General features: G+C 45.1%; 1 protein-coding gene across 2 annotated transcripts in view; it reads left to right on the top strand.

Annotated features, from left to right (window-relative positions):
* Nucleotides 1-730: 730 nt before the first annotated feature.
* TFG (trafficking from ER to golgi regulator) overlaps nucleotides 731-23,828 on the top strand; it is a 51,861-nt gene continuing 28,763 nt past the window's right edge. Inside the window, exons 1-3 of one of the 2 annotated variants that reach the window (XM_088481151.1) lie at nucleotides 731-876; nucleotides 8,361-8,570; nucleotides 20,501-20,584. In XM_088481151.1, coding sequence (XP_088337277.1) covers nucleotides 8,387-8,570; nucleotides 20,501-20,584 — 268 coding nt within the window. In that variant the 5' untranslated portion in view covers nucleotides 731-876; nucleotides 8,361-8,386. Of the gene's footprint in view, nucleotides 1,007-8,360; nucleotides 8,571-20,500; nucleotides 20,585-23,828 lie in introns of both variants that reach the window. The other variant, XM_088481150.1, reaches the window with a different exon arrangement.

Below are 23,828 nucleotides of genomic sequence, written 5' to 3'. Positions count from 1 at the left end.
ACATTCAGATCTGTGAGTGCCCCACAAAGGAATTTATTTTCTTCTTCTTTCTATATCCCTACTCTTGCAGGGTGTCAGGAATGGCACCCGGGAGAGTATGCAAGTATGGGGTAGAGCTTATTTCTCCATACTAAGGAACTGGAAGTGACATGCAGTGAGGGCAGAAGTGCGATTCCATGCCTATAAAGGCCACATAAAGAAGAAACTTGTCCGTTCGCCTCGCTTCAAACTCCGTGGCTCGCTTCGCTTGCCACAAGATCATGGTTGCTGCTATTTCCTATGTGGCTAAAGGACCTCTGTGACGTATCCACCACGTGACCGCTGCAAGAGGCTGGGCCGCTCCTGTGTTACCATCCACTAGGGCATAGAGGGGGAATAAATATTTGTGGCGAGCACAGCAAGCCACCATGACTTTTGGTCCCCCGTTAGCATCCATGCCCCTCCCCCTTTCAGGCCGGGTCACGTGGGTGTAATGACATAGGTCCATCAGCGCTGTATAGTCTAGACCTAACCACAAGATCATGTTCCCCCTCTATGTCCACTTGATGGTAGCAAATGACGCTGAACAGTAGCTGATGACGTCAGAGTCCTCTCTGTGAAGGGCATCTAGACACTAGTGTGTTTTTTTTCTTCATGCCCTCAAGTTAACATTACCTAAAGGCCAGCCTGCTCTTTTGTGGCTGTGTAAATAAAGTTGGCGGAAAAAAAAATCCATACAGTCTGTCAGCGGCGGCGGTGTCCTGCCAGTGCGCATGCGCGGCGTGTGGGTGCCCGTGCCACGTACAGGCTGTGTGCTGTGTCCGTCATATCAGGGCGGGATCCCGTCGCCGGATTGGCCCTGGCACTTGGGTGACGCTGCACTGTAGCAGACAGCAGGTGGGGGAGCGGTATCGGCTGTGCGAGTCCTCCCGTCATTGTCCTCCTCCGGCCTCGCTGTGCGGCTTGTGTAGCGCTGCCCGGGGGGCGCGTGTCTATCTCACCAGTGCAGCGCGAGCAGCAGCGTCAGGTAACGGGGGGCGGGGGGCGGCCTCCGGCAGGGCAGGGGTGTGGCGGCGGCGCTGCTGTCACAGAGGGGGGCTCAGGGGGCGCTGTCACCCCCTTATGTCACCCCGGGGGTCGTACATATCTACAGCCAGCCCTGGCCCCTTTCCATGTTGCTTTGCTCTCTGGCCTGTACAGCAGGAGACTATCTGTGGCTGCCTGGTTAGGGTGAGGGGTACAACCTGATGGTTACTGACTGTACCTGGCAGATTGTGCATCAGGCCTAGGATCACTTCTGTGTAGTCGGTTTTCTATAGTTTGTAACTCAGGTTGTAATGGAGTTTAGACTTGGGGAACTACAAGACCCAGCTGTGGTATGCTGGGCATGATATTATTGTCCCTAATTTATAGCTCTACAATAATTAGATGGCATCCTATTTCTCAAAGCTGCCCCTGAGCTTTTGCTGCTTTCTGTATCTTGACAGTGGCAAAGCCTTTTCCTGTACTGTCTGCTATCTCTCCTCCACATATCAGTAGTGCAACGTGGATGTGCTTGTTTGAGCATAGATTAAATGACCAAACATGTCACAATGGACCCTGTTGGTTGTATTGTTCTAATTTATGCACTGCAAAGCTTACTGCTGTCATATTGTGAACATATCCTGTTATAAACTTCATATTAAATGAAATATAATTTATTTGGGGGCAGTTAAGGTATGGTAAGATTTTTTTAATAAATCAGCAGCATTTAATTGCATGACCATGATAATTGGCACAGTATTTGCCTACTTTAGGGCAAATTCAATAGCCGAGGGACTTACCATGGCTATAGCTCCTGGGTTTGAAGATGGAACTATTCAATTACTTGCCAATTTCCATGTGTGGTAAGCCTGTGGGTAATGTGTGTTAAGTCACAGCTCCTGGGTTAAGGGGACAATTCACTTCAGTGCGGTGTTGAATAACCCATGGAAGGAGTTGACAGCACTGTTTAGTTGGACTACAGGAGTTATTCTCGCACTCTCCTGAGGTACGAGCATAAATCCGACTTAAGTGGCTGAAACGATGCTGTTTTCCTGGCTTAGCGCAGCGCTAGCAGCCTCGATGCTGGTACTTAATTCGGAGAATGCTGGTTCGCGTGACTAAACACACAACTTTAGGCACGGTAACCGGCTTTCTCCAACTTAAGTGGTTTTAGTCGGACTTAACAGCGCAGTGAATTGAGTAGCGCTGGGAACTTCTTCGTGTCGCTTTTTGCATCGCGCTGAATTTAATCGCTCCCAAATATGACTGAAGCTATGGAGTTAACCTGCACAGTAAACCCAAAAGGGTGCACTTAGCACGGCTTTTTCATCACAGCTTTTGATGCTGCAAATTGCTCCCTGATCTCCTGTCACTTTAGACCGGAGATGGGACGCAATAGAACAATGAAATTGTTGAAAAATCTTGATTGATGCCTTATTTATAAAATGCATTGTTGTTCACCATATAAGTTTATTTAGGCTTAGTAATATATTTACCAAAAAAAAAGACCCAAGTGGTCTTAGTTGTCTTTTGCTCCTGTGCAGGCTTGCAAACACTAAAGATGTCCAGCCTCTTAACTGGTATAATAGTCGGAATACAAATAGCTAGTTTTGTGCCAATTTAAATATGTACTTTGAGAACTTGTGAAGGAGGTGACTGGGGTGGGAAGGGATTGCAGAAAAAAAATTGTTCTTGATTGTAACAGGATGCAGTCAACAAGTGATTTACCGTAAGTCCCATATTGGGCACAATTCTATTCAACGCAAAGTGAATAGCACCGGGAATCAGCTCCCGGAGCTATTCAATTCATTTGCGCTGCTAAGCCCGACTAAGGATTTCTTCTCGCATCCCTCCGACAAAAGTCCAGGCGCGATGCTATTTTATGCCCTTAGTGCCGGGAAAACAGCATCGCGCCGGAAGTTTAGTCGGAGAATGCCCATTCTCGCGCCTAAACACCCTGTTTAAGGTGTGAGAATGAGCCTTCCCTGACCTAACTTCTCGCAGAATTGAGTAGCTCTGGGAGCTCATTCCCAGCGCTATTCACTTCGCGTTTAATTGAATCGTGCCCGTTGTTTGCTTGTATCACCTCAAAGTCCTAAGAAAAAATGACACTGTATATTACTGTTGGTAAGAATAACCAAAAATAGAAGTAAAATATATACATAAAAATAGAGATAACAATCAATGCAAAACAGACACTTTCCAATGTGTGTAGCATAAAAATTCCACAGTATTATAACCAGTGTGCAAGCTTATTCAGTACAAATCAGTTCTACTCCAAAATGCCTAAAAAGTGTACACCATAAGTCTAAATGCGCCCTCAAATCTTGTTTGCATCTCGACCACAGCACCTCTAAATGTACAGCCATGGCCAAAAGTTTTGAGAATGACACAAGTTTTGGTTTTCACAAAATTTGCTGCTTCAGTGTTTTTAGACCTTTTTGTCATATGTTACTATGGTATACTGAAGTAAAATTACAAGCGTTTCATAAGTGTCAAAGGCTTTTATTGACAATTACATTAAGTTTATGCAGAGAGTCAATATTTACAGCGTTGACCCTTCTTTTTTTCAAGACCTCTGCAATTCGTCCTGGCATGCTGTCAATCAAATTCTGGGCCACATACTGACTGATGGCCGCCCATTCTTGCCTAATCAATGCTTGGAGTTTGTCAGAATTTGTGGGTTTTTGTTTGTCCACCCACCTCTTGAGGATTGACCACAAGTTCCCAATGGGATTAATGTCTGGGGAGTTTCCTGGATGGAACCAGCAATTAGATGTTTTGTTCCCTGAGCCACTTAGTTATCACTTTTGCCTTATGGCAAGGTGGTCCATCATGCTGGAAAAGGCATTGTTCATCACCACACTGTTCTTGAATGATTGGGAGAAGTTGCTCTTGGAGGATGTTTTGGTACCATTCTTTATTCATGGCTGTGTTCTTGGGCAAAATTGTGAGTGAGCCCACTCCCTTGGCCGAGAAGCAACCCCACACATGAATGGTCTCATAGTGCTTTACTGTTGGCATGACGCAGGACTGATGGTAGCGCTCACCTTTCCTTCACCAGACAAGCGTTTTTCTAGATGCCCCAAACAATCTGAAAGGGGATTCATCAGAGAAAATAACTTTACCCGTCCTCAGCAGTTCAATCCCTGTACCTCTTGAAAAAGATCAGTCTGTCCTGATCTTTTTCCTGGAGAGAAGTGGCTTCTTTTCTGCCCTTCTTGACACTAGGCCATCCTCCAAAAGTCTTTGTCCTGTCACTCGTTTCTGGTAAATTTTTAAAGGGGGTGGGGGGGGACGGGTGTGGAGAGGGGAATTGAGTTTAACACGAAGTGCTGTCAGTCATTAACTCTGTGCCAGTATGCACATGTATCTGCCAGTTATGGTTGCTCTGACATTGTAATTTTTCGTGTGATTTGATATTACGGAATGGCTAATAGTGTCCATCATTGAAAATTGAATTCCAACCATAAGTACAGTCTCCTAAAATATCTGCTGTCGTCATTGTGTAGGTTACAGGTGATGTTTAAAGATCCTTGAAACATTTCTTCAATGAGAGCCAAAATCACTCCCACTGACATCACTAGTGATGTCAGTGGCGCCGGCTTCAGACGGTAGGCGTTCCCATGGGAACGCCTCCGTCTGGCAGGCACGCCCCCGGCACGCCCGCCAAAGGGGGCGTGCTGTCAATCAACATCGACAGCACGCCCCCTTTGGTGCGAGACCCGGAGCGATGGGAAGCCCGTCGCTCCCCGGGTCTCGCGCATGCGCACGACGGAGCTCCCTCCGTCGTGCGCATGCGCAGTGGGGAACATCGACCCACTTGCGAGCGTACGGCCTGGTGCTGGTTCTTAAAGTACAGGGCACCTCTATGCATATTTGTATTTATTTTAAGACTGGGCTGGCTCAAAGAGGCCCGTGCTAGTTATGTTTTATTTTGTGGGGACCCCACACAATTTTTTTTTCAAGTTTTGTAACCTTTACACACAGAAGCACTGCACAGGTCACACTAATCTGTGCAGGCTTCTGCAAACACTCTGCTCACAGGTTGTCTATTTGAAAAGTGTATTTTCCACAGAGTTTGCTCCTTGCTTATAAACACAATTCTTAGTAAATTTCCCATGTTGTATTGTTTTCACTGGAAAGTACTTTCAAGTTTGTTCAATGGTGTATTGAAATCTATTTGCCTTTTCACCCGTGTATTACAGTTCTAATCGTGGTTTTACTCGCGTGTATGGCTTTAGAACAGTGGTGCTTGAAACTTTGAGAATTTTCTATATTTCTGCTGAAATTTGGCATTAAACTACCTCAGAAAAAAAGTCCCAAAAGTACATAGAGAATCAAACAAATGAGAAAAAAAATTAGACTTTTTAATTTTTTTTTATTTTTATAGTAAAATGATCCAATATCACATATCTGAGTGGCAAAAGTATGTGAAACTTTAGGGCTAAGCAGATATTTTGAAGATGAAATTAGAGTCCGTTATTTTCAATCTTTGGAATGACAATCGGGTGTGAGTGGACAACCTGTCTATCAAAGAGTGCTCGCTCTGAATCAGGGCGTTTTTTTGTTGTTGTTTGGTGCGGACTCCGGGCCGCTCGCATAACTGTGGGTGACCACCCACAGTTATTGCGTGCGGACTCCGGGCCGCTCGCATAACTGTGGGTGACCACCCACAGTTATTGCGTGCGGACTCCGGGCCGCTCGCATAGCTGTGGGTGACCACCCACAGTTATTGCGAGCGGCCAGGTGATGGTCGCGACCATCGGGGCTTGCGACGAAACACTTGCGGTAGGGTCTCGCTCCTGCAAGCCCCAGTGAGCTTCTGGCTCTTAATAGAGCTGGAAGCTCACCACTGACATCACTCGTGATGTCAGTGGGACCGCCCCCAAATGGTAGGCGTTCCGTCGGGAACGCCTCAGTTTGGTCAGCCGCCTCCAAAACTGTGCGAGCTGTTGGTCAAAATCGACAGCTGCCCCCTTTTGGTGCGAAACCCGGAGCGACGGAGCGCCCGTCGCTAGCCGGGTCTCGCGCATGTGCACGTCGGAGCCGGCTCCAGCATGCGCAGTGGCCAAACCGACCCGCTTGCGAGCGGGTCTGAATCAGGCCCAAAGTGTGATGTTCACAACACATGTTTGTGGAAGTGTATCATGCCCTCAAACAAAAGGGATGATGTTTTATAGACAGTGGTGTGTGTTCAGGTATCAGGAAGAAAAGGCTACAAACCACCCAGTGTCCCAGGAGCATCCAAACACTTGAATATAGTTTAGTACTGTATTCCTTATTTTTGCTTTTCTATTGTCTCAAGCTCCTGTCTATTCTGCAGTAAATCCTAGTTTCCATAAATGTTTATCTTACAATGGCAGTTGGAAAGCGATTAAGGAGACAAGGAAGATGTGCTGTGACCAAGCTCAAGTAGCCACCTCTGCCACCTGGAGCTGGAGGGGTATATTGGGCGATTCATTTCAGCGCGATGTTGAATAGACCCGGGAAGGAGTTCCGCTCTGTTTAGTCCGACTACAGGATTTCTTCTCACACCCTCTTGAGGTGCGAGCAGAAATCCGATTTAAGTGCCGGCCGTGATGCTTTTGTGAAGAAATCCTTTAGTCGGGCCAACAGCTCTCGACTAAAGGATTAAGGACTTTTTTTGTTGGCACTCCCAGAGCAGGTGAAAAGGTAGGGAAAAATCGTTCCTTTAAGGTAAAATTGTTAGGACACAGGGCCTGATTCAGAGCCGCTCGTAAGCGGCCGCTCGTTCTGACCGATGTTCGCACATCTGCGCATGCGTATGGATTGTAATACGCATGCGCGAACCAGTCAGTGCGGCCGAAAATCGGTTGTTCGCTATATAGCGAATGCCTGCTATTTTGAGTGACAGAAGGAGGCGTATGTGGGTGGTAACAGGGGAAGGTGCTTGAAAACGGGGCTGTGGAATTAGATCGCAGGCGTGCTTAAAGGTCAAAACGGGCGTTTTAAGGGAGTGCATAATTAATCCAGCAGCGTCATTGACCACGTCACTTGTTTTTTTTTTACCCCGAACTGATCGCAAAATAGCGGTTGAAAAAACCAGCCCCAAGAATAGCGAGCAGTTCATACGCTGTTCGATGTGCTCGATTAATCTAATAAATAGCGGACATGACATAGGATGCGAGCGGCCAGGGGACGTATCTTTAAAAATTACAACCGCAAGTTTTGCTCGCTCGTTCAGACTTAGAGGCGTGAACAGACCGCAATTAGCGAACGGTTCATTTGAATAGCCACCCCTTGTTTTAGAACGAACGACCGCAAATAGCGAGCTGCTCTGAATCAGGCCCACAGTTCAGAACCTCTGGTACACCCCTCCCAATGAATAATCACAGACACGGAGGGGTTGAAATAGCATAATTTGGCCAATAAAGAGATGGCAAGTTTCAGGTGAATTTCTGTAAAAAGCCCAATATAAATTAAATGATGAGGGACAGGTATGTGGAGATGTTGTATTGATGGGAGAGGGGTTTGTATAAACACACTGAAGAATTACACTGCATACATTTTTCTGTACCCAAGATGCTTGCTATAATTTGCTAAAAATGCTTGCTATAATTTTTTAACCATTAATAAAAAGTGGACATTCATTTGACACCATTTAAAAAACTCCATTATGGACACTAACAACCTTCTATATTGTCCTGCCATCTCAGTTGGCTTTTTTTTTTTCATGGTCCAGGGTGGTTCCCCACTTTTTTCATGAGCTTTTCCCAAGTTTCATTATGTTGAAAAGTAGTGCAACGCATTCGTGCGATGTATGCAAGTTTCATGAAACAAACTTGCATTTGCAAACACATACCTGAAAGGGTTAAGCCCATGGTGTAGTCATTTGAACCATTCAAAGCTTGTGCAAGGGTAAGTAATGTACGTACTTTAAAATGAATAAGTAAAGCTTTATTTATTCTTTTGAAAGTACACAACTTTTTAAAAGCTTTGAATGGTTCAAATGACCTCACAATGGGGAGATTCAGTTAGGCACGCTAAGCCCCAGAGGAGCTGCAAGGAAATTCTCCATTAAAATGTAGACACTGCATTTGAATACGCGGGGAAACCCATACAATCCAGCACTTTGTGCATAATCTATGGGTTAGTGTGCATTAATCCATTGTTTATTGCGTGGGGAAAATGCAGATTAATTGAATAGGTCCAGGCATGAAACCCGGAGCTATTCTCTGTGTGGAAAAACTTGCACCTAATTGAATTCCCCCTATGAGTCCCTTCCTGTGTTTTTTTTATTTTTTTTTTAACTTAATTTTGTCCCCCCTTCTGCTTAGTCTCTTTTATTTAAGCAGGAAAAGGTCTGTAAAGTAATTTTAATTTTTTTCGTAAAGCTGCCTAAATCATCACGGAGTCGACAATGAATGGACAACTGGACTTGAGCGGCAAGCTGATCATTAAAGCTCAGCTGGGAGAGGACATCCGCAGAATACCCATTCACAATGAGGATATCACCTATGATGAGTTGGTCCTGATGATGCAGAGAGTCTTTAGAGGAAAGCTCTTGACTAATGATGAAGTGACTATTAAGTATAAAGATGAAGGTATGTTTTCTACAGTCTATAAAAAAAATGGTAATGCTAAAATCTATGCTTTGTGCTTGTTGTAAACTGTTGGGCTTTTTATGAATGTCTGCATTCATGAGACAATGAGATGGTCCATGTGCCCTTTTGGGTAATGGGCATTATCATGCCCTCTAAAGTAACTTTAGAAACATATTAAGTCATGGCATTGTCATGGTCATTAAAGGACACACGGTTGCAACTCCATGGTGATTTCATTTTACAATATAGTGTGCAATGAAGGACATTAATACATGTCCATTATGACTTTATGGCTGCTTGTATTTTATTCATATACAGTACTTACACATTTTTTGTCTTTTAAACTTTGTTATGTAAAAATGTTACATGGTTTCTTTTTATATGATGTGTATGGTATCACTTAATCCAGGTAATCGCTGGCGTTGCTGTGGCAAGTGAAGACTGATGTCTAACAAACTGGAACTGTATTGAAATGCTTGCATATGCTAGTAACAGTGGGAGAGGTTATACGGAGATTAGAAATGGGATATTTTACATGCATACAAAATATTTTGAAATGTCTATAATGATTGCCAGTGGGTATGAGACCTAAAACACTACATGGTACAGTATAAAACATTGTCATGCTTGGAAACCTGTACCATGATTGGATAAAGGCCACAGCATCGCTATCACATTTTTTGCATTTTTCTAATAATACTTCACACCGTGGTGCCAAACAAGAATTTCTCTATTACCCCTGTGACTGGATGACCTTGCTCCGCCAGGTGGTATAGAATAGCGTACAGTTTAGTCTTGAACAGCCTTATAGTTTGTCTTCGCCTCTTAGGGTACTGTGGGTAACCGCTTATCGGGATCAGGGAAGGGGGAGCGGTTACTGATTACCCGGACTTGCTGATGGGGCCCTGGTTCGCCCCTCCTCTTCCTCCTGTTACAGGCAGCAGTGGTGTATACTTCGCTGCAGTGAGTACAGGGAGACTGCTGCTGCCGTGGAGTGCTGTGCTTGGTATCTTGAGTTTAGCAGCACACAGGGCTCAACTTCAAGACAGCCAGAGAATGGAGTATGTTTGGCACTTATCTGTAATCACCGAATAAAAGCAGAAGCGGGTGTTTTTTGAAGCAAGTTGATACTTAATAGATTCAAATAAATGTCTTGAAAAGGACAGTACTGTTAGTTAATGTACAAAGAGGGCACACTGCATACAAGAGGATTACACTCCTCCAGATTATAGTATGTAACACAATAGGGCTTGTAGAGCTATGTTTGTTCATGATCAACAGGATACAGCACAGAGTAATTCCAACCCTTTTCCTAAAATCAAATCTGCTATGTGGATGCATTGTCCACATACACTCAGCTGTTGTAACCGGAACTGCTTTGGGAGATAGCCCAACACTCTGGGGCCTGCAACTCTGGAAGGAGAGAGTGGTTCCCTTCAAAACTTTCTACTGAGATTGCTCCAATTCAGCAGCCTGCAGTGATAGCGCCCCAGCTAGAGCACTAAAGCTGGGTACACATTTTCTGTGTACCCAGCTTTAGTGCTCTAGCTGGGGCTCTCTCACTGCAGGCTCCTGAATCGGGAGCGACAGCAGGGGGGGGTAGCGGGGTCCATGCTGCATTGGCAGTATGGCATCGCTAGATCGTCAGATCTTTCTGCATGTACAAAGACCCGCGGGAGAGCGCATCGGCATCGTACACACTGGACTATATGAACGATTTGTCGTTCCGATGCGTCTGAATCTGCCAAATCGTTCAAGATGACGTCTAGTGTGTAGGGATCAACAGAGAACTATCGGCACTCCAGTCCCCAGGGGTGGACAAGGGGAAGGGCACCAAATCCCCCTTAAATAACAAGGTAGTACATCATGTTTTAATATTTACATGGTGCTGATAGTTCTAGAAAATTTGTATCGATTTAAATTTTAAAAATGTTAACATCCTGTATTGTCTTTGAAAAAATCCTTTGTGTTACTTGCTATATAAATATTAATGTATTTAATGGTAATCTTTAATTGCTGATTACTTCTATAGATTAACATATATATTTTTTTTTAATAATTCAGCTTTTCATTTTGACCACAAGTTGAATGCATGACACTTGAGGCCAGTTATAAATTATTTATATATAAAAATAATATATTTAAAATCCTTGGGTATTTGCTTTTGGTTATTACCAGCAGCTAGCTAACCTACCACACACTATTAGGGCATGTCCAGCTCCCTTCTCCAATACTGTAATGTTCCAAACATAAGGTCCGATTCAGAGATGTACACAAACCCGATGGTTTTTTGTGTACATCTGTTTTTTTTTTTTGGGGGGGGGGGGGCAGTGCAGGACCCACGCTACGGATGACCCGTACTGCGCATGTGCACAATGGGTCCTGCGATTCCGCTCGCAGATGCCGCAGCTTGATTGACATTTGAGGGACGGAGCTTGTGCATGGCTGGCCAGCATTCTTGGAAACACGGGTGTCTCCCCCCTATTTCTTTGGGAGGGACATGGCCATGGTCTGCGTCTATAGATGCAGATTTTCTGGCCTCGCAGGCTGCCAGGAACCGGCCAGGCTGAGTAGGTCACCGCTTACGCAGCCTGGCCAAAAGAGCTATCAGCGTGACTGATGGTTGCTATGGTGATCCGAGGCAGTGTCTACGGATGCTGCACTCGGATCGCAGATGCAGCAAGTCTGTATCCATTTCCTACAGACATCCTGCTGCATTTGCATTTCAGTTGGATGTTATTACACATCTCTGAATCAGGCCCATAGTGCTAAGCAAATACACAACTGGTAAAAACAGCAAGTTGGGCAACGATTGATACATACTTTGCTGTATGTACTCTCCACATAAACCATAGCAGCATTCACATTTCTTGTTGCTTTACACTGAATCATAGGACGTAGTGATCAGCTCAGTGTTTAATATGTGCCGTGCACTGTTTGTACTTGAAAATTTGTGTATACTATACAATCTCATTTACACTACTGGTCAAAAGTTTTGGAACACCCCCATTATGTCAGTTTTTATTGAAATTTAGGCACCTGGTAAAGGTAACAACGGTCAGTTAAGGTTATCAAACTGAAATAACGCAAGGTATTATGGACTGATGAATTAAAGTTTGAAATCGTTGAGTAGGCGAAAGGGTGGTTGCTCAGTATGTGGGGTTTATTTGCTGGGCAATATGTATAAGCCCAATATTTAAAAGGGCAATGCTTTTAATAGCAAAACACCCCATGTTTTGCTCTTAAAACCCCTGTGACAACTGTCAAAAATGGAGGAGGAAGCATGATGTTCTTGGGGATCTTTTGTTGGATCCCAGTGAGTGACTGGCACTCTGAACCAAAAGGGCTTTTGACTGGTAGTTTATATTCACAAATCCTATTCCAGACAAATCCATTGCAATGTATTTAAAAGCAGTTTGCTCACTTCACTTCTGGTATAGTCATACTCTTTTTTAAATAGGCAATCAGAAGTGTTACCAAAAATCCAGCTTCTCTATATCGCAACAACCTATCTAAGGCTCTGATGGCTCCTATCAGGGAATTAGAAGGGTGGTTGTGTCTCGCTCTCCTTTATACTGGGTAAGACCAACCTGCTTACTGTTTAACATGGTCTTTCTCAAAATTAATGTATCTTCAATCACTGCCCCTCCTGCTTACATTGACTGATACTAAAAGGGTCAATTTGGTTTGAAGTAATTTTATTTCTCAGCACTGCAGGGATCAATGAAGAGGGAGGAACTTAATGGCTCCCCCCACCAACAGTTACATATGGTGGGAGACGAGTATGGAGGTGGGACCTCTACATCTCCTGGCCGGTACACAAACTTTTTAAGAGCCTTTGATTGTGACAGCAGGTGAGGGATGGGTCGGTCACAGTGGGATTCATGTAGAATCTTGAACACTTGTTTGAAAGAGGAGTCCACTCTACCTGCCCCCTTTAGTAGACTCTGGGGCATCCTTATTTGGAAGCAGGGAGACCAGTCTTTCAATTAATTTAGTCCCTTAGTGGTTGTATAGTAATTGCCAGAAAACTAATCAGTAATTCAGTAGTATATCCTCTTTTAATCTAAAAATCAGATTGTTAAAGGACACTTGTGATTTCCAGTGTACACCAGTACATTTTCTTTCCTCCTGGTAGGGGACAACTTGCAGATAAGATGAAACTATTAGGATAATTTTTTGTGTGTGTAAAGTCCTATTCAATAAATCTAAATTAATGCAACTAAAGTTTTTTTGAATATTACAACATGCACACTGTAAGATAATTATGTACATAAAACTTTAGATATTTATCAAGAGAATGCATATTTAACAATCCATTTTACTTGGTATAGACATGAATGAATATTTACGCTCAGTGTTTTCGAGGCCTGCACATTAAATCCACCACGTACTTGTGAGACTTACACAGGACACAGACTAATGTGCAAAGAAAATATAATGCTCATGAAATATAGAACCTCTTGTGTAATGTAACATTACATTAGTGACATTCACACCTAATTGAATTGTCCCCTTAATTGGAAAGCGAGCTGTGGGAAGAGCACCTATATTACATTCATAAGGTTTATAACTCCTTACCCCTTAAATATCTGCAGTTAGGAGTATTAGTGACTGGAGCCTGATGGTAGGATGTGTGGCTTGTTTTCATGAAACATATGACAGTGTAGAGCCATGTCAGTGTATTGACACTTTTAGCAGTGATTGTGCTGAGCAAAGAAATGTGGGTCTAAGGGACCCCTCACTTAGTAAGGGCAGGCAGCAGTTGGGACCGTCGTGGGGGTCAGGTGGTAGCTTGGGCAGTGCTGGGGGCAGGAAACTATTGGGTTAGAGGGGCTTAAGGACAGTCAGCAGTTGTGTTAGAGTTTTGGATAGTCAGGCAGTAGTTGCAGCAGTACTGGGAACAGGTAGCAGCTTGGACAGTGCTATGGGCAGGTAGCAGTTGTGTTAGACGGAGGTAAGGGCATATGGCAGTTTGGGGCAGGTAGGGGGTAAGGGTAGATAGCAGTTGGGACAGTTCTGAGGGGAAGGAGGGGTTTAGGTGCAGGCAGTACTGGGGGCAAGGAAGGAGTCAGGTGCAGCCAATACTGGTCCAGTGGTAGAGGTAGGGAAAGGGTAAGGATAGTTGGGACAGTACTGGGAGCATGGAATGGACTAGGGGCAGATAGTACTAGGACAGTGCTAGATGTAGGGAAGGGGTAAGGGTAGATGGTAGTTGTGGCAGTGATGGGGGGGCAAGGAGGGGGTTAGCCATTGGCTGTTTATGCCACCATATTACACAGGACACCCCATGCCATGCACAGTTTAACAGACACTTTTAGGATGTGCCAATACTCTGTGTCCCATTATGCCAAAGAATCTGGTTAGATACGTGAATACCCCTGACTTTTGCCACTTTGTAGTTCAGCTCTAAACTGTTGCTGGGTTATCCCTGCCCCTCTGTCACCAAACCCCAGCCCCAATATTGTTACACCAGAGGTCAGGGAATAAATACCCCAATATTTCCAGGACCAAGCCGGCAAATGATAGGTATCCCAATATTGCCAGGCCTGGGGCAGGTCATAGATACTCCAATATTGACACATCATGATTTCCCTTATTGGTGCCCAGAATACAGTACCCCCCCACCCCCATTACCTCCATGTCCTTGTCGAAGCCCTCCCGGTGGCATTTCCTACAGAGTCTTGACAGGGCAGTTGAACCTGTGGCTGCACTGGGAATCCATGGTCAAGCAAGGATGTGGGCATCCCAATCCAACGTGGGATGTGCTGTCCTCGGCACCAGTCACACTGCTGCTAAGCCAGCAGGTCAATCCACATGACTGTCACGGGACTGGGACCCGTCCTCTGATGGGAGGCCGCTTACTCAAATTATGGGTAACTTGGATTCAATCCAATCTGGATTTTTGGTAAATCCACTAGTAACCAGGGGTTACATTTTAGATTTTGAGTGTCCTGTTCCAGAAAGATTCTTTTCCACTCCTCTGTCTGTGGATGTTTGCAGAAAGGCAATTTCTGCGCTTTCCGATTCCAGAGTAATTATTCCGGTTTTGGTACTACAGCAAGGCCTGGGGTTTTACTACAGTCTTTTTTTGGTAGACAAACCAGACAGGTAATTTCGTCCCATTCTCAACCTGGGAAGGTTAAATGCTCATCTCCTCCTTTTTGAAAAATTCAAGATGGAGTCCATAAGGTCAGTCTTTTGTTCCATGGAGGAAGAGGAATTTCAGGCCCCCATAGATAACAATTCCAAAATGGAAGGGACATCAACATCTTCTGCGGTTTGCAGTGGGGCATCTGCAATTTCAGTTTCGGGCTCTGCCATTCGGTTTGGCCACCGCTCCCAGAGTCTATACAAAGGTTATGGCACATGATCTCCTTACTCAGGAGTGGGGGGATAAACGTGTTGGCTTATCTGGACGATTTGTTTCTAAGGGAGCACTCAATAGCCTTATTGCAACAATCTCCTCAGATTACTTTAGGCATGCTCCAGAGATTTGGCTGTATCATCAATTTTCCCAATTCAAATTTAATTCCATCTCTGAGGATGGTATTTTTGGTTCTTCTCTTCGACACCCGTTGTCGGAGAGTTCCGCAGGCAAAGATTCAGGATCTTCATTCCAAGATGAGGACCATTTTACAGATGTCTCATATCTCAGTCCTCAGGGCTATGCAGATGCTGGGAAAAATGGTGGCTTCATTCGAAGACGTTCATTTCGCCAGATTTCATGCCTGACCACTGCAAAACCAATTGCTTCATTGATGGGTAAAGACAGAACGTCGATTTAAACAGGCAGATTTTCTGATTCTCTGCAAACCCGACTTTGGTCACATCTTTGGCTACAGGATGCAAATCTGAACAGGGATTGCCAATTGCCAGTAATAAATTGGATCATTGTCACCACAGATGCCAGCCTAAAAGACTGGGGGGCAGTGGTTCTAGACAGGCACCTACAGGGTCTTTGGTCTGTCCAGGAAGCCTCTTTCTATGAATATACTGGAATTAAGGGTATACATTGGTTCAAGCTCAATTCCATCTAAGGAGCCTACCAGTGCTAAACCAATCAGACAATGCCACAGCAGTTGCTTATATAAACAAGCAGGGTGGCACACGCAGCTGGCAAGCAATGAGGGAGGTTTCTCACATTCTTCATTGGGCAGAAAATTGGGTTCCAGCTATTTAGGCATTTTACATTGCAGGGGTGGATAACTGGGAGGTGGACTTTTTAAGTCACCACAGTGTGCATCCAGGGGAATGGGAAATACACCAGGAGGTATTTGCGGAAATAGTTTCCAGTTGGGGATCTCCAGACATAGATCTAATGTCTCAACAATAAACTACCAAGTTATGGATCTCGGTCCAGGGAACCTTTGGCATCTCTGCTGGATGCCATGACAGCACCTTGGGTGTTCCAGCTGGGATATATATTTTTTCCCCTGGTAATGTTACCAAAGTTGGCCGCATAGTCATTGGTACACAGTTCTTCGGAACATCCTGGCAAATATTCTGCATCGTCTGCCCCTGCGTCCAGATCGGTTACTTCAGGCTCCATGTTGTCGCCCCGATTTGCCTCGCTTGTCTTTGACTGCATGGTTCCTGAATCCAATATCTTGAGAGCCAAAGGGTTTTCAGAATCTGTTGTGACAACCTTGGTGCAGGCTTCAAAACCAGTCACTTCTCAGATTTATCATCGGATATGGAAGATATATATTTCTTGGAGTGAATGACAAGCCTGAAAGGTTCCGAGTGTCTCGTCTCTTGTCTTTTCTGCAAGAGGGATTGGTTAAGGGTCTTAGATTGTCCTCTCATCGATTCTGTTTTAATGTAAATTGGCCTCCATTCCTGGAGTTCAAACCTTTTTGCAGGGGGTTCTTCGCATACAGCATCCTTATGTCCTGCCGGTTCCTCATTGGGACTTGATTTTAGTTTTGAAGGCACTTCAAAAGGCACAGTTTGAGCCTTTGGAATCTGTAGAAATGCGATATCTATCTTTAAAGGTGGTTTTCCTTTTGCCCATTGCCTCGGCCAGAAGGGTATCTGCGTTAGCGTCTTTCTTGAAAATCTCCTCCCCTTATTTTTCATGAGGATAGGGTAGTGTTACGCACTAAGCCTTTCTTCCGAAGGTGGTATCTGCTTTCCACATTAACCAGAATATTGGCCCTCATTCACAGTCTCTCGCAAGATGCGATCGGTCGCTTGCAAAAAGGGGCCGGGTATACAAATCAAGCGATCGCTCTTTGCGCTGTAAGGATGCCCTCTGTGTCTTAGTGAGCGACGGCAGTTAGCGTACGCTGGACTATAAAACCTCCCACCTGTCACTCGCAGCACACGTAATCTCCGGGAAGAGTCTGATTAATCGTGAACATTGAGGGCCATCGGAGCTGCTCACAGCACTTGGGGTTGACCTAATCTACCCCTAGCACTGCGAGCAGTTCAGGCTAAAAAACAGCCAAGTCACGTGTGCAATGACGCTGCTTTGCTAATTATGCACACCCATTAAACGCCGTTCTGACCGGCAGACATGCCTGCGTTCGCAAAACCACACCCCCATTCACAAGCACCTTCCCCTGTTACCACCCATAAACTGCACTATTTGTCACTCAAAGCAGCGACCTTAAAATGGCTTGCGAGCTAGCAAAATCAGATCGAAATGAATGACTTGCGCACTGCGAATTATACGCATGTGCAGATGTGCGATTATCGCTCCGAGCGAGCGTGCCCTAACGAGAGACTCTGAATGAGGTCAATTGTCCTTCCAGCTTTTTCGCCAGGATTCAGTGGCTAGTGAAGCTCTTTAACACTGTTGTATGTGCGTTACGCATTTACTTGGCGCGTACTGCGTCTTTGAGGCGTACGGATTCTTTGTTGGTGTTGATTGATGCACCAAAAAGAGGCTGGCCAGCCTCAAAAAGATCCATGGCATAATGGGTTACTTCTGCTATTTGGCATGCATATTAGTCCTCAAATGTGATGGTTCCGGCCTCATTTCGGGCCCACTCGTCTCGTGCTGTAGGGGCTTCTTGGGCTGTACGGCATGGTGCCTCGGTTGAGCAGCTGTGCAAAGCAGCTACCTGGTCATCTGTACACACTTCTACAAAATATTACTGCTTCCATACATTTAGAGTGAGGGACGCCAGTGTTGGGCAGAAAATTAATTGAGCGGCCGGTTCCTACTCCCCCCAGTAATTGGCTTGCTTTGGTATATCCCAGAAGTAGTGGCATCCCCCAGATAAATGAAAAAGGAAATTCAATTTTTACTCACTGTAAAATCTCTTCTTTGGAGTCCATCTGGGGGATGCCGGGATCCCTCCATTGTTTGGTTTCAAGGTAGAGTTACCTGTTGGTTTCTGGTTTCTCAGTTCTTCCATGGGCCTTTCTCCGGTTTTGTTAAACATAGATTGAGGTTCTGGTGGAAGGGAAGGAGTTATATAGGGGGTGGGAGCCAGTTTTAATTGGTGTCCTACTCCACAACTCACTACGCATAACCCAGAAGTAATGGCATCCCCCAGATTCACTCCAAGGAAGACATGTTATGGTGAGCAAAAAACTTCCCTTATTGCCTAGAAAGACCTTATTGCATTGTAAAAGACATGCTGTAGCGTGTAAGTGCGATTTCTGTATTAGTAAGAACATAAACATTCCCCCCCCATCACCTTCCTGGGTGCATTGGAATCTGCTTCTGGAAATTTCCTCCTTCACGCATTTGGACTTCTAAAATTTCTCATTCTATTATGCTAGCCTTTAATAAATTAGTGAATTTTGTTAATCTTTTAATTTAGAACCAGTGACGTACTTTACCTAGGGGCTGCAGCAATTCCACCACCCACAGTTACTGCCCAGCAAGGGCTTGGTGGTGGGTGGGGGGGGTTACACTCCCCTGCTGTCATGGCAGCCCTTACCAGCTTCTATGGGCTGTAGTCAATGCAGTACTTAGAAGCTGGCCAGCTATTTGTGTGCGTGTGCAGGTTCACAATCTTGCGCATACTTACAGATGCACGTGCAGAGGTCGACAAAAGCAGGTGCCGCTGCTCTGTAGAACTGATTGATATGTTCTTCTCAAACTGTTGGATACAGTTGTATTTTAGTCTTAAGGGTCAATTAAATGACCCGTGAGTCCCCTTACTGTGTGAGCATATGCTCCACATATAGTTACCCCGGATTCTGAGTCCTGATGAGATCGCCCCCCTCGCTGCTAATTGAATTGACCCCTTAATGACCATTAAAGAGGAACCTCCAGATAATAGTGAAGATGAGCTCATGGGTATTAGAAATACATGAGACAACAGTGTGCTAAAGCTGTAGGCTATATAATTTACTGAATAAAGCAGTCCTCGGTGCATTTGATTAAATGTAGTAATATGAAGACTTTTGTATAGTAGATTTATCTGCTTGTATCCCAGATTTATATGTATACAATTAAGGCTTTTATGTAACTTTATTTGCTCACTGGATTAATTCTTTGCTTCCTTTTCTTCAAGCCTGACGGATGTTTTGAGCCTTAATGTATGCTTAAACATTGTCAGCAAATATAATGAGTTAGCCAACATTTAATGCTATGCCACATCATCATACAGCGTGGAAATGTCAACTAAAGAATTAACAAATGTTGCCACATGGTGGTGCTAACAGGATGTGCATAAGCACTGCAGTGCCTTCTCCGCTGTGTTATATGCACATTTCATGTGTTTTATGAAGGAATGCTTGAAATAGAATATATTTCTTTATACCATATAGGGAGGGGTATATTCAATTAGACGCGAAAAGTCCCATACTTTTCGCATGCCGTACTTTTCGCCGACATCACTGGCATTCCATGTAAAAAAGTATCCCGCTTATCCCCGTATTCAGTTAAAGTCGGCAAAAACGGAACCCGGCGAATTCGGACCTGGCAAAGTGCTGTCAGATTTGGTGAAATCAGCCTGACACCCCCCCCCCCTCCCCCCTGAAGATGCACTGACATTGGGATCACTATAGATACCCCCGAATAGGCCTGCTTGAAGGTATTTGGGGTACTTAAATGGTCTCAATAGCTGCTAATTAGCATATTTGCAGGTGGTGAAAAATAGCATTTAGGAGTTTTTGTTTTTTTTTGCAGAAAATAAGTTTGTCCCAGCAAATTTGGAGTACATGAAAATGAGTGCTAGCATATTTTAAAGTTGCTAAAGTGAAGTTTAAAAAAAACTTAAAAAATGCACCTGCAAACTTAAAAACACATGGGGCATACTTGGGGAGTCTATTTTGCTAATTTTCTAAATTGGTCCCCCAAGTTTGGACTTTTCGCCCCCAAAGTACTTTTTTGGGGTGATCTAAAGTACTTTTTTAAACTTTTTTTTTTTTTTTTTAACGTTGTTTACCTTTTGTGGGACTGTCCCAAGGGTGCAGGGGGGTTTTCCAAAGTTTGCACCCCCAAAACCCCAATTCTGCACTTTTTTTTTCCGACACCTATTGATAAGCAAAACTTTTTCGCCGGTTCCATTGCATTGAGTTTCCGCAGCGGCGAAAAGTCTCCGAAATTGAATACGGAGGAAACTTTTCGCATGGCAAAATGAAGTCACTCGCGATACTTTTATCGCCGATAACGGCTTTTCGCCGCTAATTGAATATGGCCCATAATGTGTTAAGATTGCGCACATTAACATTTTCAGTAATTGACCTACCTTTAACAACTGCTTAATTACTGAATACTATCTTTCGTGACCTAATGTCAGGCTGGTACACATATTTTTGTTTTTTTTCACTTTCTAAAGACTGTCCTCAACATCATAGCATGTTCATGAAAATTAGTGTCCTATAAATTCTCTGCATCCTTAGAACAGTTGGTCATGTTCTCGTTTTTTTTATGATCCTCAAACGTGCTTTGCATGATGAAGTCCTATTTTTCTTTTCTCTTTGCATTACTCTGATTTGTATTTGTGCTTTTTTTTTTACAGATGGAGACCTCATAACTATCTTTGACAGCTCTGACTTATCATTTGCTATACAATGCAGTAGGATATTGAAACTGACTCTATTTGGTACGTATGGTCTTGTTGCCAAACGCCTTATTTAGCAAGTATGAAAATGTGTTCTGATCTTGTACACGTTGTTTTGTCAGATTATTACTCTGACCTGCTGATTTCCTGGCCCTGCATTTTATTGTCCATCCATAGTGGCTTCAGATAGGTATTTGATTGCTTACTCCCTCACATTGGTCGATGAAGTGAAGGTGAGACATATCAAAGGGGTAACAGCAAGAGAGGTTGGTGACTTGCAAATGTTGAGCAAACATTATATTTCTACTTCAGGGTCCATAGGGTATCCACAGGATACCTTGGGGTATAGGTGATGACGTCAGGCATCGGGCACCATAGAGTTAAGTTTTCAGCCTCCCAGGATGCACTAGGGTCCCCCTCCTATACCCCGCCCCCGAGCCAAGGCATCTCAGTTTAGTTTGGTGCCCGGCCGGAGTCGGATGCACCTGTTAGAGGGGGGCCATGAAGAGCCCCTGAAGTTTTTCAACAATGCAGCTGTGGCTGCACATCTGGAAGTACAGCATGGACAGTCAGTCCTGACGTCTATGCTGTCTTCCCTACACCCCCGCCGGTACCAGAACGCCGGTACCGATCCGGGGATGCTGGTAGGCATCTGGGGTCACAGCTAGCGGTGACCCCAGATGTTTAGGACCATGGCCGGATTTAAGGGGGACAGCAGGTAAGCATCGGGGTCCCGCGGTGGGTCCCCGCTGATACATGGTCCAGAGTCCCCAGGCAGGGGGCTCCCTGGGGACTGGCTGCAGCGTGGAACCAGGTATTATTATTATTATTATTATTATTATCATTTATTTATATGGCGCCACAAGTGTTCTGCAGCGCCTTACAAAGTACAATAACAAATTGTATACAAGTGACTTACAGAACAATACAATACAGGACATGGCTAATATATATTGCTACATTAGCGACCATATCACCCAGATAAGCAACAGAGCATAAGCAACCAAGTGTTAGGTGCCCTAGTGGGGAGAAAGAAGTAAATGACACTACAGTAAGGAGAAGCACAAGAGGGTAGATGGCCCTGCTCGTGAGAGCTTACATTCTAAAAAGGTGGGGGAAGACAAACGGGTGACACAGATGGGGTAGATGGGGACGAAGGAGCATGTAGCAAGGAGTTAGAATGATAGCTGGAAGGCTTTGATGAAGTAGTGGGTCTTGAGAGCCCGTTTGAAGGATTGCAAACAGGTGGAGAGTCTGATGGGGAGTGGGAGAGAGTACCAGAGGTGGGGAGCAGTGCGGGCAAAATCTTGGAGGCGGGAGTGGGAGGAAGTAATCAGCTGGCATGAAAGGCGGCATGCATTAGTTGAGCGAAGAGGCAGGAGAGGAGCGTGAAGAGAGATGAGATCAGAGATGTATATGGGAGAAGATTGGGTGAGGGCTTTGTGAGTGAGCGTGAGAACCTTAAATTGGGTTCTAAAAGGGAAGGGGAGCCAGTGGAGAGCTTGTAGGAGAGGGGAGGCAGATGTAGGGCGCTTGGAGAGGAAGATAAGCCGTGCAGCAGCATTAAGGATAGACTGGAGAGGAGAGAGATGGGATTTGGGGAGGCCAGATAGGAGGAGGTTACAATAGTCCAATCTGGAGATGACCAGTGAGTGTATGAGGGTTTTAGTAGCATCCTGGGTGAGATAGGGTCTGATCTTAGAAATATTTTTGAGATGGAAACGACAGGACTGTGAGAGGTTCTGGATATGTGGTTTGAAGGAGAGGGATGAGTCCAGGATAACTCCAAGACAGCGCACCTTGGGACTAGATGAGACAGTTATTCCATCAATTGATAAAGAAATAGTGGGAAGTGAGGTGATGTGGGAGGGTGGGAAGATGATCAGCTCTTTCTTAGACATATTAAGTTTAAGAAATCGCTGGGACATCCAGGAAGAGACAGCAGAGAGACAGTTGGAGATACGAGTCAGAAGAGAGGGGGAGAGATCAGGGGAGGAAAGGTAGATTTGAGTATCATCAGCATAGAGATGATAATGGAGGTCAAAAGAGCTGATGAGTTCACCTAGAGAGGAAGTATATAGGGAGAATAGGAGAGGACCAAGAACAGAACCTTGGGGAACACCTACTGTAAGAGGCTGTGGGGGGGAAGAGGAGTCGTGAGAGGAAACTGAGAAAGATCGGTCAGAGAGGTAGGACGACAGCCAGGAGAGGGCAGTTTCACGTAGACCAAGGGAGTGAAGGATATTCAGCAGGAGAGGGTGGTCCACAGTGTCAAAAGCAGCAGAGAGATCAAGGAGAATGAGAAGAGAGTAGTGGCCTTGGGATTTGGCAGCAAGGAGGTCATTGCTGACTTTTGTGAGGGCAGTTTCAGTGGAGTGGAGAGAACGGAAGCCAGACTGAAAAGGGTCAAGGAGGGAGTGGGAGGAAAGAAAAGTGGTAAGGCGGTTGTAGACAATCCGCTCAAGGAGTTTAGAGGCAAAGGGGAGGAGAGAGATGGGTCGGTAGTTAGAAAGAAGGTTAGGATCAAGGGTAGGTTTTTTAAGAATGGGGGAGACAAGGGCATGTTTGAATGCAGAAGGAACAGTGCCTGATGAGAGGGAGAGGTTAATGAGGTGGGCAAGATGGGAGCAGGTAGAGAGAGAGGAAGCGGACTAACCTGCGCTTCCACTACCTCCCTGGGACAGCAGGACCGCGGCAGAGCGATAGCGCTTCGGCATCCCAGGGGTTAAATGCATGCCAGGGGAGCGCGCCTTCCCTGTCTCACAGCCGGCGCCTCCCCCGCTGCACACAGCCCTCTCTGCACACGCCGACTGGCCCTGTGTCAGCGCTCCTCCCCCAGGCCAGCCTCCTCTATGCTCCTCTGTGGCCATCTTCTAGAACGCATGGTGAACGCTGCTGGAAGTCTGGACGGAGGCATCGTGGTCTGGGTCCCCCCGCATACCTCTCCTCCGCTGTGGTCAGGCCTGTGTATTCAGCGCTGTGTCCTACCAGACTCTGTGTCTGTGTAGTTGATTTATCGTCGCTGTTAGTGCAGGAATTGATTTTCTTTACATTGTATGTGACTGTGCTAGCGCTGCTGCCTGTACTTTTTTACTTTCTAACTGTCAGCCTTATTACTGTCCCTGCTAAAGCCCTTGCGGTGTAGCGCTGCAGGGTGGTCTCTCACTATACAAAAAAGTATTGGTGTAGAGGGGTCACATACTTTCCACCATCATGTCTGAAAGTGACTTTCCTCTCCGGCTTCAGTGTACTACGTGTAAAGTACCTATAGCGGAGGGGGAGGGTA

The sequence above is a fragment of the Taudactylus pleione genome, unplaced genomic scaffold, assembly GCF_031769625.1.
Source record: "Taudactylus pleione unplaced genomic scaffold, aTauple2 ptg000265l, whole genome shotgun sequence".
Classification (NCBI taxonomy): Eukaryota; Metazoa; Chordata; class Amphibia; order Anura; family Myobatrachidae; genus Taudactylus; species Taudactylus pleione.
The sequence above is the reverse complement of the archived record's forward strand: the minus strand, read 5'-3'. Positions and strand labels throughout refer to the sequence as shown.